Source organism: Myxocyprinus asiaticus, chromosome 5 (assembly GCF_019703515.2).
Source record: "Myxocyprinus asiaticus isolate MX2 ecotype Aquarium Trade chromosome 5, UBuf_Myxa_2, whole genome shotgun sequence".
NCBI classification, from domain to species: Eukaryota; Metazoa; Chordata; class Actinopteri; order Cypriniformes; family Catostomidae; genus Myxocyprinus; species Myxocyprinus asiaticus.
The window spans coordinates 40,948,520-40,966,443 of NC_059348.1; the positions used below are offsets into that span (position 1 = coordinate 40,948,520).

At 39.0% G+C, this 17,924-nt stretch overlaps 1 protein-coding gene across 10 annotated transcripts in view; it reads right to left on the reverse strand.

Annotated features, from left to right (window-relative positions):
• Positions 1–2,992: 2,992 nt before the first annotated feature.
• The window catches only part of LOC127440625 (apoptotic chromatin condensation inducer in the nucleus-like), a 51,831-nt gene continuing 36,899 nt past the window's right edge, over positions 2,993–17,924 (reverse strand). For 9 of the 10 annotated variants that reach the window (XM_051697337.1, XM_051697335.1, XM_051697333.1 and 6 more), the window contains 10 exons: positions 16,333–16,378; positions 16,051–16,199; positions 15,521–15,661; positions 14,601–14,781; positions 9,269–9,414; positions 9,024–9,131; positions 8,767–8,874; positions 8,352–8,667; positions 8,160–8,260; positions 2,994–4,650 (listed from right to left, as the gene is read on the reverse strand). In XM_051697337.1, coding sequence (XP_051553297.1) covers positions 4,348–4,650; positions 8,160–8,260; positions 8,352–8,667; positions 8,767–8,874; positions 9,024–9,131; positions 9,269–9,414; positions 14,601–14,781; positions 15,521–15,661; positions 16,051–16,199; positions 16,333–16,378 — 1,599 coding nt within the window. In that variant the 3' untranslated portion in view covers positions 2,994–4,347. Of the gene's footprint in view, positions 4,651–8,159; positions 8,261–8,351; positions 8,668–8,766; positions 8,875–9,023; positions 9,132–9,268; positions 9,415–14,600; positions 14,782–15,520; positions 15,662–16,050; positions 16,200–16,332; positions 16,379–17,924 lie in introns of all 10 variants that reach the window. The other variant, XR_007897168.1, reaches the window with a different exon arrangement.

The window sequence follows — 17,924 nt, forward strand, 5'->3', positions numbered from 1 at the left end:
ATCAGATAAATATGGAGAGGTAATATTTTGGATTTGGTTTGGGCAAAGTTGGTATGGGTGTAGCAGCATGTGTCATTTCAAACTGGGACAGTGGCTTTGCTTTGATCATTGGTTCCCCCTGCAACGATTTCCCTGAACTTTTAGCTTCCTAAGGCAACCAACAGCTCTGTGTTCCTCTTCGTCACATACAAAACAATGGCAACAGGTGATCATATTTTTCTCTCTGCGGTTTGGGCACCTCGACTGCTTGTCTCTTCTCTGAGGCCATCTATTAGATGTTGACTGTGGCTGTGATTTTGACCTGTATTGATGCTGTGGGCCTGGATGAAGTGGTGACTGATACTGGGTCTAAGACTGCACCTGTGTGTTTTTCTGGTACAGAGGCATGGCAGATGGTGCGAACTGTGTTGGACGCTGGAATTGTAAAGTGGGCTGCTGGAACTGCACCATGGACTGCTAGGGTGGTTGCTGTAGTTGTGACAGCCTTTGATGCTGTTGCTCACTGTAATCACACCATGAATGAGGATTTTCTGTCTACAGGGGCTATTTTAGGGAATCAACATCATTAGGTAAGGCTTCTATTTACACTTTAAGCTGCTGATAGGTCATCTTTTGTTGCCTCATCAGCTCTTGTCACTTCTTTTGCCCCACTGTCAGGCTCAAACTGGGCACTGTATGCATGCACTATTTTATGACGTGTATATTGACAGCGGCATTGCCGATCTTTATGACATGCCTCAGTAGGGTTTCATTGGAAATACTGTTGTCTGAGAGAAGAGGTCTCAACTCTCTACGAATGTCACTGTGCTTTAGGCCAATGCCTTGTGAAACAGTATGAAATAACACATTCTGAACTGTGTGGGTTTCATATCCAGTATCCGTGTTCGCCTGTGTAGAACACAACAGTACCTTCTGCTTTAGGCCAATCATTTGGTACAGGAACTCCTGTGGTGTCTCATGGTCTTGCTACTTGGCACTCATCAGTTCAGTACTGATTCTTTTTCCTAGATGACTGGAGAAAACTCTTCAATTCTGTACCATCACACATGATTGCTGATCACAGCATTATCAGGGAAAATGTTTGCTGCGTGTTATACCTATCGTCTCCTCCGTGCTGAACAATCATAGGCTTTAATCAAGTAGAGCCGTTTTTTTTTTTTTTATCATTAATGGTTCTCAGTCAAAAAAAATAAAAAAAGGATCGAAGAGCTGATTTCTCCAGTATCAGCTAAATTAAAGCTAGATTTGTTTAACATATTTTAACAGTGCAGAGAGAGAAGGAATGAAAAGTCCTTCCCAGCGTTTCTCTGGTGCTGATGGATGACATCATGAGAATACTAAGTGGCCACCAGATAGTTTCAACTACAAAAAAGTTGGGGGTACATGTCACCCCAATTTTATCACACTAGTCTCATGTTAGCCTATAACAGAGTTTGTCTTATAACTATACTTAAGAAATGGAACTTATAGTTTATACCAGTACAAATCCTTGTCCAATAGACTTCTATTATATGCTCATTATTGTAAACCATTTTTGCTTGTATTTATATTGAGAGGGAAGACTCCAAGTAATTTTCTGCAGTAATCGACAGCATTCCACAGGTGCTGTAATCAGAGCTTAACTTGTATCTTGAACCAGGAAGATTATTTTAGGACTGGATCCCACGTCCTCTATGCATTGTCTGACTGGCATGTGGTCTGTGAATATACCATTTTGGTATATCCATTTACCATTTGGTGCTGCACTGCCAACCAAACTTCTGATGTACCCTTTTATCAGCCCAAAAAGCAACTTGGATTTTGAATTTCCAAAAAGAATGATGCAACATGTGCTCCCTAATCCGAAACTGTGTAACACACACACACACACACCCCTGCAAAAATTAACTCTGGGTAATGGATTGTAAGTATTAGAAAGAAAGAGTGATTCTTCAACAAGTACTGTAAGAAATGCAACAGACTGCTAACTCAAATCAAGCAATGCCTCTGAAAGCATCCAGTGTGTGAGCTTCCAGTAAGAGACTGTGGGTCACAGGAGCGATGCTGGGCTGTGTGTGGGCATGGGAGGGTCAACCCAGTTCAGCTGCCCTGCAAAGTGTTGCATCAGGCTGGAAAAATGCTCCACTCAGCCACCAGGGCGCTAATTACAGAGGACCTCTGCTGAGCTCACCAGGAAGGACGTCAAAGCCCTAGTATGGGGATGGAGGGAAAGAGGCAAGAGAGCAGAGAGGGAGGGCGAAAAGGAGTGTATGGGTGATAAAGCATTAGTGAGAGGAAAGGGCCATTTAGCAGCTAACAATGCAGTAAAAATAGACGACGGGTGGGAGTAAGATGCAGACAGGCTGTGAACATTTTCTGGGTCACTATATTTACCTGCTTGTATGCACTACGTAACCAAACAACAATAGCTTTGAGATAATTGAGTCTGGACTGGAGCTGTAACACATTACCTACCTTTTCACACAACCAATCATAAACTGCAGGAGGTTAACTGCATGGAATGCAATCAGCCAATACAGACAGGCAGAAAATACATCAGAAAGGTTTTACTGCTTGAAATTTGATGAGGCAAAGTTGTTGAGCTTTTTGAACCTTCATATAAACTGAAAAGGCAGGTCTGAGTGAAAGAGAAGCATGTCATGTGACATAAAATTTAGGCTTGTGGAGAGTCTGCCTCCTTGTGGAATAAAAATAATGATAATATAAATAATTAAATAAAAATAATAATCGGCTATTTTAGAATATAGCCGATACACAATGTGTGAATTTCTAGTTTTTCCCAGTGGTTATATATATATTGGTATAAAAACTGACTTTGTATGTGCTATTTTGGAAGAATTACATTTGACATTTTAATGCCTATACTGGTCGTTAGAAGCAAAACATGATTCAAATGAGCAGGCCAGAGCCCAGAGAAATCAAAAAGGTTTTGGTATAACTAAAATGGGTTAATTTCTAGTTTTAGTTTTTCAAGAGAAATATATTGGTATAAAAACTGATTTTGTATGGGCTATTTTTTAATAATGAAACAATATTATACATAATTTTACAACTGCACATGTGGTTAGTAAAAATGTGATTTAAATTAGCAGGCATAGGCTAGAATCTCATAAAGCAGCTTTGATGCAATTTAAATGGATGAATGTCTAGGCCTAGTTTTTTCGACAGATACATAGGTACAAAAACTTTGTATGGGCTATTAATGAATAGCGAAATAATTTTATACATTATTTTGCAACTGTGCATACATGTTGTTAGAAACAAAATGGGATTTAAATTAGCAAGCCAGAGGCCAGACAATATTTCGATGTAACTAAAATGGGGTGAATTTCTAGTTCTCCAACAAATATATTGGTATACACTGACTTTGTATAAGCTATTTTATAATACAGAAACAAGTGAGTACATGTCATTAGAATTAACAGGCCAGAGACCTGAAATATCATGAACAGGGTTTGATATAAGACTTAGAAGTTATTTAAATATACAGGTCTTGCAATCAGTTCACACCCTGCATGTCATGTGTAGACACAATTTAACCTGCAACTCCAGAATGATCTTTATAAGCCTCCCCTATTACTGATCTTCCACAAGAACTAAGAAATAACCATTGTTTTCAGTTCTTAGATGTAACCTTTTTATTATTTGTACATTCAGCACTTACAGGAGTAAAAATAAAACAAAATGTCAGCTTTTATGCTTACATTTTATTTTTTTATTTTATTTTTTAAAACCAAATGTGAAAAGGTTAAATATGCATCCCATTCTCCATGGCAAAGGGGTGGTAAAAGGCAGACAATATGGAATTAAACAAAACAAAAAAAGGATACAAGGAATGTGAGGGCAACAAAAGAGAAAACACATAAGGTCGAGATCTGGACAAGAGTCACACCAAAGCTTTCAGAGCATCTCTTTCAGAAGGCAGCTTCACTCTTCCATCTGTGTTCACACTACACTGAAAGAGAACTTCACCAAACCTGCCTCAAAAAACAAGACAGAAAGCAGATGCAGTGGGTTAGGGCTCTGAGACAGATCTCGGAGGAACAAAAAGCCCTGCCTACCATCAGGTGAAGTTTCAAAGGTGACAATGTCTTGCCGTCCTGCTCACTTGTACCAGAAGTCCATCAACACTGAGAAGGGAAATTGAACATCAGGAGTCTTAAAGCCCAGTTAAGAGACAATGAGACAAGAGTCTACATGGAGACATAGCACCACCGTGGTCCAGATGTATATTGAGTATTTGTGAGTGTATTTGTATAGAGTCTTAGTTTGTCCTCGGGAAGGTAGGCATAGAGCTGTAACAGCACATACAGGAACGGGGTCACAAACTGGACAGTTCCAGACTCTTTAGCGTCGTCGGTCTCTGGGTGGAGGGTCACTGCGGCTGCGTGATCTCCTGCTCCCGCTTGCACTGTTTCCACTGGGCCTGCGAAACGTCTCCTTTCGTTTATTCCCCTCTCTCTCCCTCTCTCGACCTCTGTCTTGATCTCTGTCTTGCTCCCTTTCATTTTCCCCTCTGGCACCACCACTGGTCTTCATCCGCTCCCTGTGCTGCTCTTCGCATTTCTTATCCTCCTCTTCCTCCATCTCCTTCCTCCTCTTCTCGCGTTCCCTCATGCGCTCCGCACGAGCTGCTACTCTCTGTGCTGCCTGGAATGCAAAGTACGGTGGGTATTGAGTACTGATGGCATACCATCATAAAAATAAAATGATGGAATATTCCAGGTTCAATACAAGTTAAGCTCAAATCAAAAGCATTTGTTTTTTGTGGCATATAATAACTAAAGTCTCCCACAATATTGTATCGATTCTTTAGATCCATAAATCATTATTAATATCCAAATACTTGTGTATTCATATCATGTCAAGCATTTCAATATAGAAGCAGGTTGTCTAAATAAGTGCAAACTCTGAAAGCGGTGTTCCTCAGTACAGCCAGAGATGCTTTTAAGATAAGCGAGACTGAAACTAAAAAATTATGAAAAACTAAAAACATTTGTCTAATTAATATTTCCGTAATTTACCAAGTTAGAAGGTCCCCTTTATGATTAGTTACATCATTAGCTGAAATTGAATTTTTCATACTGTAAGCAAAATGGACAATATAACTGAAATATACCAAATTGAATTGGAACTGGAATTGGAAGCTTGTGAATCAGAATTTAATAATTAAACCGTGATGCAAATTGTGAGGTGACTGGCGATACACAGCCCTAATTAATTACCACAAAAATAATTTTGACTTGTCCCTTGCTTTTCTTTAAATAAGCAAACATTTTGGTTACAAAATGTGGCGCCGCCATGGCAACAAAGTTAAAATGGGATATACCTTTACACTGAAAAGGTTAGTAAGTGATTTTATCACACTAAAATCAAGTTAACACGCATATAATTTACGTCTTGTGGCTATACTTTTGAAACTGAGTATTTTAACGTTTATTGATTGGCACAATTCACTTCCATTATAACTGCCTCACTGTAACAATGATTTGTGCTTTTTTTTTTTTTTTTTAAGGAGGTATAATTTGAAATTAATTTTTGTGGTAATTAACATTATGCCACAAATGCTGTTGATTGAGCTTAACTTGTATTAAACACAGAATATTCCATTAAATATATACAGTGTTGTGAAAAATGTATTTGCCCCATCCAGATTTCTTCTGTTTTTGTGTAAATTTCTTACTAAATTGTTTCAAAAATTCAAACAAAATCCAACATAAAACAAAGGCAAAAAACAGAGTAAACACAAAATACAGCTTTTAAATGATAATGTTATTTATTGAAGCAAAAAAGTTATCCAATACCAACTGGACCTGTGTGAAAAAGTATTTGTAGTTACTAAATCCCCAAATCTATCAAACTGCATACATAATGGAGTTCAGCTGGACTAGACACACCCAGGCCTGATTACTGCCAGCCCTGTTCAATCAAATCAACACCTAAATAGAACTTTTTCAGCAGCATGAAGTTGGCTAAAAGGTCTCACCCAGTAGCACACTATGCCAAGGTTGAAAGAAATTCCAGAAATGATGAGGAAAAAGGTGATTGAAATACATCTGGGAAGGGTTACAAAGCTATTTCAAAGGCTCTGGGACTCCAAAGAACCACAGTGAGAGACATTATCTCCAAATGGGGAAAACTTGGCACAGCAGTGAACCTTCCCAGAAGTGTCCAACCTTCTTCCAAGAGCACAGCGACGACTCATCCAGAAAGCCACAAAAAACTCAAGGAGAACATTCAAGGAACTGCAGGCCTTTCTCACATTAATAAAGATCACTGTTCATAACTCCACTATCAGAAAGACACTGGCCAAAAATGCCATCCATGGAAGAGTGGCGAGGCAAAAACAACTGCTAACCCAAAAGAACATTAAGGCTCGTCAGAATTTTGCCAAAACACAACTTGATGTTCCTAAAACCTTTTGGGAGAATGTGCTGTGGACTGATGAGTCAAAAGTGGAACTGTTTGCAAGACAAGCGTCCCGTTACATCTAGTGTAAATCAAACACAGAATTCCACAAAAGAACATCATACCTACTAGGGGTGGTAAAAAATATCCTTCCTATCCTTGATAAAAAAAACACTTAATTTAGCTATTTTAAGTCATCTCTTTGAGATCAACTCTTTGAATATCTGAAAGCAAAACTGATTTGTTTTCTCATATCTAACATCATTTGAACTGAATTTTATTAAGGGTGTTGATGTGTAGTTTAAAATCCATATGACATATTGTTTTAGCTATTTTCCTCGTCAGTGTTGGTTAGAATGTCAGGCTCTTTCGCCGTTTGAGATGTTTGACTTCCTCCATATTGCTTTGAGTTAAAAAACTTAAAACTCAGAAGAATTCAAATGGGTCATGCAAGTTTAAAGGTTTGTGCCACGATAGAGAGAAATCAGACTGAGTAGCGCCAGTGATCACACGCTCTGCGTTCTCCTGTCTGTGGAGCACAATCTGGAAGCCTGCTGGAGAGTGACAATCACATGATACACAGCTGCGTGTGTGAGATAAGAAGCATATTTAGAACGTGAGAAGAAAGTCATTGAATTTGCTTCGGCTGCCCGAAATTTTGCTTGAGCGGCCGCTGAAAAATGGTGGTGGCAGTGTGATGGTGTGGGGATGCTTTGATGCTACCAGAATATCCTAAAGGAGAACATCCAGTCTTCAGTCCGTGAGTTGAAGCTCAAGCGCAACTTGATTATGCAGCAAGACAATGATCAAAGCATAGGTGTAAGTCCATCTCTGAATGAAGCAAAGTTAAAGTTTTGGAGTGGCCTAGTCAAAGTCCAGACTTGAACCCGATTGAGATGCTGTGGCAAGACCTTAAACGGGCAGTTCATGCTCGAAAACCCTTCAATGTGGCTGAACTAAAGCAGTTCTGCAAAAAAGAGTGGGCCAGAATTTCATCACAGCATTGTGAAAGACTGATCTCCAGTTATCGGAAGCATTTGGTTGCAGTTTTTGCAGCTAAATGTGGCACAAACAGCTATTAAGTTTAAGGAGGCAGTTAGTTTTTCACATGGGTGATATAGGTGTTGGATAACTTTTTTTGCTTCAATAAAATATATATATATATATATATATATATATATATATATATATATATATATATATATATATATTTGAAAACTGTATTTTGTGTTTACTCGGGTTGCCTTTGTATTATATCTCGTTTGAAGATCTAAAACAATTTAGTATGAAAAATGCACAAAAATAGAAGAAATCAGGAAGGGGGCAAATACTTTTTCACAGCACTGTAAGTAGAAGGGTCATCAATCCATTAAACACTTCCATTAAATAAGTGACAGGATCTGCTCATATGCTTGTCAATATTTGTTTAGAGTTTCCAAAATTATGATAATTTCAGATATTACAATAGTGGCAGACAAGTAAATTATTGAATAGACATTACAAAATGTGTTAAGATCAATAATTATTTTATTCCATATCATTGAACATGACCCTATCACAGGTCTACAGTCCACAGCAATCCATTTTGCAATAAAGTTGCCAATCTGTCCAAGGTTGACCTGGGCTGTTCACATGGAATGTTCTTCTCACATTCTTTGTGCCATTTTTAAAAATATAAATAATTGTACTAAATTCATGAGTTAAATTGACAGCCCTAATAATAACTAAAATATATATAAAAAAAAATATACCTGTTCCTCAGTAAGTGGGAGCCAGTATATGCATGGTGCTGCTTTGGTTTTGCAGAACAGGTCATCCAGCAATTTAGCGGGTGGCTCCTCGGGTCCTTTTTCTAACAAGACAGAATTTAAAAAGTCCAGTGTACAATGACTTCAGTGTACACGAGTTATTGATGACTTCAGTATACTTCTAATTTTTCTCACCCTTCTTGTCAGTCTTTCTCTCTTTACTCTTCCCTCTCTCCTTACGCCGCCTCTCACGATCTCGGGAACGCGATCGTCTGGCCCCAGCCTCCCGTTCCTCTCCAGGTTTACTGAAGTCTCTCACCTTATCCCGGTCCCATTCCCTTTCTGTACGCGTTCTCTCCCTCCTGTCCATTTCCCTTTCTCGTTCCGTCCACTGATCACGCTCTGGTAGAAGAGGCAGGGGGACCGCACGCCCAGATCCAGCGGCTGCTGCCCCATGGACCTCCACTGCTGGCTTTTCTCCTGTTGGACCTAGATCCCTGTGGAAGTCCAACTGAGACATACCAGATGTAGTGAATAAAAAAAAAGATGTAGTGTTCATGGAGAAAATTTTGTTTCTAACATCATGAGGGAGCTGCAATAAGTATATTACCTCCTCTTGTGTGCAGAAGTCAACACTGAGGAACTTAGGGTTACTCTGAGGCCATTTAACCCCATGTAGGGCTGTCCGTGTGGCCATCGCCTCCTCCGCACTGGAGTACTGAGAGAAGTGTAGAAAAAGCCAGGGAAAATGAGTGGAGAGGGTTAAGAACAAGCTGAATCAAAATCTTTATCAAAGCTGGTCAGTATGGTCTTCTTAAATTCATAAAGACAGAACCAGAGAGATGCAGAGAAACGGAAGAGACTTACTGTGACGTAGCAGTGAGATTTAATCTTATCGATCCAAAAACTTTCATCTACTACAGTCCCTGTGCGGTTCAGTAGCTCCTTCAACTGCACCAGGGTAAATGGCCTCACCTTCAAACATATCACAAAGCACCTCTGAGGTCAGAGGTTCTCTCCCAAGAACAAAAAGTATGTTTACCAGGAAAAGTTACAATACCCATGTGTGGCATCATTGGTTTATTAGAACATTTCCAAAATGGTGATTTTACCAGGTTGCAGACATGGATGATGTTAGACAGCTTGCCACGAGGAGGAGAGGGTTGCTTGGCTGTGCGGACTGGGTCATCAATAGTGATACTCACTCCAGACTTCTGCTGGCTAATAGAACGCCGGATCAATGTGTCTCTAGGAGTCACTTAAGTTAGGGAAACAAGTTAGAGTTAACAATGTTAGTTAACATAAGAGAAAGTTCTTGCCAATATTTAAAGGAATAGTTCACCCAAAAATTAAAATTTGCTGATAATTTACTCACCCTCAGGCCATTCAAGATGTATGTGAGTATCTTTCTTCATCAAAACTGAATTTAAGACTTTTAGGATTTCATTTCAGGCCTCCTCTTCTATACAATGCAAGTGAATGTCCTCCATTTTTTAACGGTCCAAAATGCATATTTAGGGTGCATCAAAATAATCCACACGACTCCAGTCGACAAATAAAAGTTCTTCTGAACCCAAATGGTTGATTATTTTTAGAAACAAAACAATACTTATATACTTTTTAACTACAAATGTTCGCTTCTGTACATCTCTGTGACATGCGCTCATGAGAGGGATGACATAAGCTCGTTGGTAAGGTCACGCGTCACGTGGAGGAGTCAGGAAGCGTGTCATTGTTTACAAGAGAAACTTGTGCCGTTCACAAACCAAAATAATTTAAAAACAAAATAAAATACAAAAAATAATTTCCAAATAATAATAATAATAATAATAAAAAATAAATAAATTTAAACAATGACGCGCTTCCTGACACCACCTCCACGTGACGCGTGACCTTACCAACGAGCTTACGTCATCCCTCTCATGAGCACACGTCACAGAGATGTACGGAAGCGAACATTTGTAGATAAAAAGTATACAAGTATTGTTTTGGGTTGTCTAAATAAGTGCAAACTCTGAAAGCGGTGTTCCTCAGTACAGCCAGAGATGCTTTTAAGATAAGCGAGACTGAAACTAAAAAAATTATGAAAAACTAATAACATTTGTCTAATTAATATTTCCGTAATTTACCAAGTTAGAAGGTCCCCTTTATGATTAGTTACATCATTAGCTGAAATTGAATTTTTCATACTGTAAGCAAAATGGACAATATAACTGAAATATACCAAATTGAATTGGAACTGGAATTGAAAGCTTGTGAATCAGAATTTAATAATTAAATCGTGATGCGAATTGTGAGGTGACTGGCGATACACAGCCCTAATTAATTACCACAAAAATAATTTTGACTTGTCCCTTGCTTTTCTTTAAATAAGCAAACATTTTGGTTACAAAATGTGGCGCCACCATGGCAACAAAGTTAAAATGGGATATACCTTTACACTGAAAAGGTTAGTAAGTGATTTTATCACACTAAAATCAAGTTAGCTCGCATATCATTTACGTCTTGTGGCTATACTTTTGAAACTGAGTATTTTAACATTTATTGATTGGCACCATTCACTTCCATTATAACTGCCTCACTGTAACAATGATTTGTGCTTTTTTTTTTTTTTTTTTAAGGAGGTATAATTTGAAATTAATTTTTGTGGTAATTAACATTATGCCACAAATGCTGTTGATTGAGCTTAACTTGTATTGAACACAGAATATTCCATTAAATATATACAGTGTTGTGAAAAATGTATTTGCCCCATCCAGATTTCTTCTGTTTTTGTGTAAATTTCTTACTAAATTGTTTCAAAAATTCAAACAAAATCTAACATAAAACAAAGGCAAAAAACAGAGTAAACACAAAATACAGCTTTTAAATGATAATGTTATTTATTGATTTATTAATTGCCCTTAGTTACTAAATCCCCAAATCTATGAAACTGCATTCATAATGGAGTTCAGCTGGACTAGACACACCCAGGCCTGATTACTGCCAGCCCTGTTCAATCAAATCAACACCTAGATAGAACTTTTTCAGCAGCATGAAGTTGGCTAAAAGGTCTCACCCAGTAGCACACTATGCCAAGGTTGAAAGAAATTCCAGAAATGAGGAAAAAGGTGATTGAAATACATCTGGGAAGGGTTACAAAGCTATTTCAAAGGCTCTGGGACTCCAAAGAACCACAGTGAGAGACATTATCTCCAAATGGGGAAAACTTGGCACAGTAGTGAACCTTCCCAGAAGTGTCTGACCTTCCAAAATTCTTCCAAGAGCACAACGACGACTCATCCAGAAAGCCACAAAAAAGTCAAGGTGAACATTCAAGGAACTGCAGGCCTTTCTCACATTAATAAAGATCACTGTTCATAACTCCACTAACAGAAAGACACTGGCCAAAAATGCCATCCATGGAAGAGTGGCGAGGCAAAAACAACTGCTAACCCAAAAGGGTTAGCAGCGGAGAGAGCTCTCGCGGCTGAAGCTACAGAGGTTAGTTCACTCTCCGTCTCTGTAGCGGATGTAACCCGATCCTTCTGACGGGTGAATATCCGCAAAGCCGCGGGCACAGACGGCATTCCGGGCCGCGTCATCGGAGCGTGTGCGAACCAGCTGGCTGGTGTTTTTACAGACATTTTCAACCTTTCCCTCTCTTTGTCTGTAGTCCCCACATGCATTAAATCATCCACCATTGTGCCTGTTCCAAAACAATCAAAAATAACTTGTTTAAATGACTGGCGTCCTGTTGCTCTGACCCCCATCATCAGCAAATGTTTTGAGACTAATCAGAGATTACATCTGCTCTGTATTGCCACTCTCTCTTGACCCACTGCAGTTTGCTTACCGCAACAACCGCTCCACTGATGATGCCATTGCATCTACACTACACACTGCTCTCTCCCACCTGGAAAAAAAGAACACTTATGTGAGAATGCTGTTTGTAGACTACAGCTCAGCATTCAACACCATAGTGCCCTCCAAGCTAGATGAGAAACTCCAGGCTCTGGGCTTAAACAGCTCGCTGTGCAGCTGGATCCTGGACTTCCTGTCAAACAGACGCCAGGTGGTTAGAATAGGCAGCAACATCTCATCACTGACCCTCAACACTGGAGCCCCGCAGGGCTGTGTTCTCAGCCCACTACTGTATTCCTTGTACACACATGACTGTGTGGCAACACATAGCTCCAATGCCATCATTAAGTTTGCTGATGACACGACGGTGGTAGGTCTGATCACTGACAATGATGAAACAGCCTACAGAGAGGAGGTGCACACTCTGACACACTGGTGTCAGGAGCACAACCTCTCCCTCAACGTCAGTAAGACAAAGGAGCTTGTGGTGGACTTCAGAAGAAAAGACAGAGAACACAGTCCCATCACCATCAATGGAGCACCAGTGGAGAGAGTCAGCAGCTTCAAGTTCCTGGGTGTCCACATCACTGAGGAACTCACATGGTCCATCCACACTGAAGTCGTTGTGAAGAAGGCTCATCAGCGCCTCTTCTTCCTGAGATGGCTGAGGAAGTTTGGAATGAACCGCCACATCCTCACACGGTTCTACACCTGCACTGTGGAGAGCATCCTGACTGGCTGTATCTCCGCCTGGTACGGCAATAGCACCGCCCACAACCACAAAACACTGCAAAGGGTGGTGCGAACTGCCAGACACATCATCGGAGGTGAGCTTCCCTCCCTCCAGGAAATATATACAAAGCGGTGTGTGAAAAAAGCTCGGAGGATCATCAGAGACTCCAGCCACCCGAGCCATGGGCTGTTCTCACTGCTACCATCAGGTAGGCGGTATCGCAGCATCAGGACCCGCACCAGCCGACTCCATGATAGCTTCTTCCCCCAAGCAATCAGACTTTTGAACTCTTGATCTCCCACGATCAAAATACATCAGCACTGCACTTTATTACCCTTACTCTTATATCTCACACCGGACTGTCATAAATTATATTATTATTATATTCTCTCTTAACAACTGACTATCAACCGACAGCCTGAATGTCAATACAGTACAATACTGTATAAAATCTATACATATATATATATATATATATATATATATATATATATATATATATATATATATATATATATATATATATATATACATACATACACACTTCTTTATATATTTTTATTTTTCATTTTTTATTGAATAATGTGTATCTATATAGTGTGTATTGTATATTGTACAGTGTATGTTATTATTTGTATACTGTTGAGTGTAATTATGTGTATAACAGATGTTTAAATTGTGTTGTGTTAATTTAATGTTATTGTAAATTGGTATATGTCTCATCACTGTCACGACTGTTATGTTGATCGGAACTGCACCCAAGAATTTCACACACCATTGCACTTGTGTATATGGTTGTGTGACAATAAAGTGATTTGACTGATTTGAAAAGAACACTAAGGCTCGTCTGAATTTTGCCAAAACACACCTTGATGTTCCTAAAACCTTTTTCCTAAAAACGTGCGCTCATGAGAGGGATGACATAAGCTCGTTGGTAAGGTCACGCGTCACGTGGAGGAGTCAGGAAGCGTGTCGTTGTTTTCAAGAGAAACTTGTGCCGTTCACAAACCAAAACAGTCCAAAACAATTTAAAAACAATATAAAATAAAAAAAATCATTTCCAAATAATAATAATATTTTTTTTAAAAACAATGTAAACAATGACGCACTTCCTGACTCCTCCTCCACGTGACGCGTGACATCATCCCTCTCACGAGCGCACGTCACAGAGATGTAAAAGCGAACATTTGTAGATAAAAAGTATATAAGTATTGTTTTGTTTCTAAAAATAATCAAACATTTTGGTTCAGAAGAACTTTTTGTCGACTGGTGTCGTGTGGATTATTTTGATGCACCCTAAATATGCATTTTGGACAGTCAAAAAATGGAGGACATTCACTTATTGTTTAGAGGAAGAGGCCTGAAATGAAATCCTAAAAGTCTTAAATTCTGTTTTGATGAAGAAAGAAACTCTGATACATCTTGGATTGCCTGTGGGTGAGTAAATTATCAGCAAATTTTCATTTTTGGGTGAACTATTCCTTTAAGACAGTTTTCTAAGCAGGGTGCCTACATGTTGACCAATCCATGACTTTTGCAGTCATCTGTATTGGAGAATGATTTTAAAAATGATATACAATACACTGAAAGCACAATTAATAGTGCAATTTTCAGTCAAAATAAAATGAAAACAATTTTAGAGCTGAGCATAAGAAAAATCTATTCATTATAGAAATTTCAATGACCGTAGGATTTTTTCCGATTTCTATGGAAATCACAATTTTAAATTCCCCGACATTTCCAAGGTTTTACATGACCAATGAAACCTTGTCTAGGAAAGTTTTTCAGATTTTACCCCATTTATGATTCCCATAAATTTTAAAGCATTACATAGAGAATCTGAATTGTATTACTTTCAGAACTTTCACCTGTCTTTATATCAACATCACGCTCTGGGGAGGATGGCTCAGTCTCCATGGAAATCTGAATGGGGCCTTCCGTTTTCAACTCCTGGCTTAGTCGATCATGCCCTTCACTTCTTTCCTCATCCTCATGTTCACTTCTTTTGGATTCCTTCTGTCCATTCTCTTGCGTGTCAGAAGGAACGACCTGTAAAGGGGAAAAAAGTTTATCAACAAATGTACAATATTAAAACCACTGTTTACTATTTTTAATAACTAAATTTTTATAGCACCTTTTAGCAATTAGGCACAAAGTGTTTCACAAAATATAAAATCAAAACACACTCAATAAAACACAACACATTCACATAGTAATAAAAGCAAGTCTATACAAACAGACTTAAAGACTTAGACTTTAAAGCAGACACAGATTCAGCAGATCTAATATCCCAGGGCAGGCTGTTCTATAATCTTGGGGCCTTCACTACAAAATCTCTGTCACTTTAAGTTTTACATCTGGCACTTGTAATGACCAACAGTTCCCGACAAGATCTAAGAGGTCTGTTTCGTAAGGTCTTAAAAGTTCTGCTAAATATTCTGCTGCCAAACCATGTAATGCCTTAAATGCAATTAATACACTCTTAAAATCAACCCTAAAATGATTAGGAAAACAATGCAAATAAGCGAAAACTAGAGTGATATGATTTGAAGACCTAGTTTGTGTCAAAAGTCTAACTGCAGCATTTTGCACTGATTGTAACTAATAAAAAGTGCATTGATTTAAAGCTGAAAACAGGGCATTACAATAATCAAGGCAAGACTGTATAAGCTTCTCTATATCCCTAAATGTCAAGACATGTCTAGCCTTGGAAATGTTCCTTAACTGATAAAAACAAGCAGCAGATTCCACTACACTTTCATTTCTCAAGTAAAGAAACAACATGCACCTGTGTTACAGTCCGCCTGATTTTCAGGTCTTGGTCATCCCTCTCTCCACCTTCCTCTTCCCCAGAGAGATGCATCTCTTCTGGGTGCAGGTCTAGCACAGCCTCCTGGCCCAAGCTAGGCTTGTTGTATGGAATTAAAGACTATACAGAGAGAAGAACGAATTATTAGAGCTCTTCACAGAATGTTTCTTGTGGCTAATCACATACAGTACAACTGATAATCAACTCATTCAACAATTTTTAGAAGAAATAGTGCACCCAAAACTGAAAATTATGCCATCATATACTCTACTCTTCAAACACAAAAGGAGATGTTAAGCAGAATGACCACAGTCACCATTCACTTTCATTGAGTGGAAATAAAGATACAATGAAAGCAAATGGTGACTGTCACAAACATGCCTAACTGCCTGACATTTTTTTTGTTCCACGGAAGGCAGTCATGTGGGTTTGGAACAAAATGAGGGGGACTAAATTATCTTTTTTGACTGAGCTATCCCTAACTATTTTTCACTTTACATTTCTCTGACCTTCAAAGAGTCTGTTGTGATACTGATGGAGGGTTTCTTGGAAGTGACAGCTGTACTAGAGCCCCATCGCCTCTTTCTGCCAGTGCCAGCACCGCTTGCGGTCTCCGCTTCCCCTTCCGAACCAACCACTCCAGGAGATGATTTGCTGCCTGAAGACAGATAACAGAGATTAAAGAATTTTGATTTAAAAACTTTGTAAAGGGGTGCATGTAAAAGAATACTGTAAAAGCATTTACAATGAGATCTGTCCAATCAATCACTATTGATACTAATGATACTCACTGCAGAGAGAGATCTTTCGGGCAGAGAAGGCCTTTGGCGTGGTGCTCTGAAAGATAAACACACCCAAGCCAGGACGAAAAGGTGAGACTGGCAAATATAGAAAGCAGTGCAGGCTTAACACAGTGGGGACAAAAGAGTGTGTGCGCATGTCTGAGGGAGAAAATAATGACTGGAAGACTGATAGATAAAGATACTTAAAGAGATACTTCTAAAGAGAGACTAAAAGTCACCAAAAAGGGATTGGGTACAGAGAGAAGAGAAATCTATTAGGAAAGACCACCTCTTCAGTGTATCAATTAAATTTTATTCATATACAATGCATGCTAATGTGAATCTCTCACTGCTCAGGCACATCAGTTTGACCAATTTTAATATCTGGAATCAAATGTCAATCTCTGCCCTGAAGATGTGGTCTGTCCTCTCCTATATTTAAATGCTTTCTTTAAGGCCATACTGCTATTTAAATTCCTAATAGCTATCACACTGAGAATTCACTCAGGTTAAAGTATTGAAGTATCCATTGAGGGCAGTTACAGTAGGGAATTCAAGAGACAGCAGTGTAAAACTAAAAGGGAGAAATGTTTTAAATTTTACTTCACAACTCTATTGGCCTTATGGTTAAACATACATCTATTGTTTATCATGTAGTCAAAAGCTCCATTTTAGGGTTACCAGGGACACTTGGCAAAACATCTGCATTGTCTAGGTAAAACTTGTAAAGTAGAAAATGGAGAGTGACTACTTATTCCCCGGTACCATTGACACATGTTCTTCACTTGGTTGGGAATGGCCCAATCGCACGTCTGCATGTATTGTATCTAGGCAACAACAGTCCAATCAAAGAAGGCTGGGAGGTTTGGGCAGAGATCTGACAGCAGGTTGGCAGAAGAGCTCTTATGTGGAACAAAGTGGGTGGAGTTTGAGAGGCCTTGAGTGTCATTTTTGAAGGAGTCCAGTCCATTGTATTCACATGCAACTGGAAGGTGGAAGGAGTCTTTCAGCAAATTGATGGGATTTTTCAGAAGACAGCAATCATTTATTATTTTCTGAGTCACTTCACTCATATTTCTGATTTATTTGTAAAGACGTCCGTGTTGAGAGCAAAATCTTCTAGATAATCAGGAAGTCTGAAACGACTCAACTGAGAAGTCAAAATGCAGCAAAACAGACAAAACTGAAAGTCCATTTTCAAGAGCTTCAGACAAATCTGAGTTGGATTTGATGGCAATAATCCATAGAAAATGAGAAACTTGGACAAAACGTAAAATCCAATAAGTCCACCAATCATGGCTCCAGTGCAACGATAAAAGCGGAGTTCAAAATGTCCCTCAGGATCAATATACTAGAACACCCATCATAACATCTTTGCAGGATGCAGGTAATGCAGCCATAGCTCATGAGAAACAAGTCCCATGATTTTGTGAGCAACTGGAACAATCGCTGGAAAACAAACTCAAGAACCGCTCCTCAATTTCCATTCAGGGCTGTTCAAGGTGACTTCGTTTTGAAATAGTACTGAGTGTCCATTTGTAGACTGCTACACATTTTTTAGACTGCTGTCTCAGTCATATTTGGCGATAGACTACACCCCA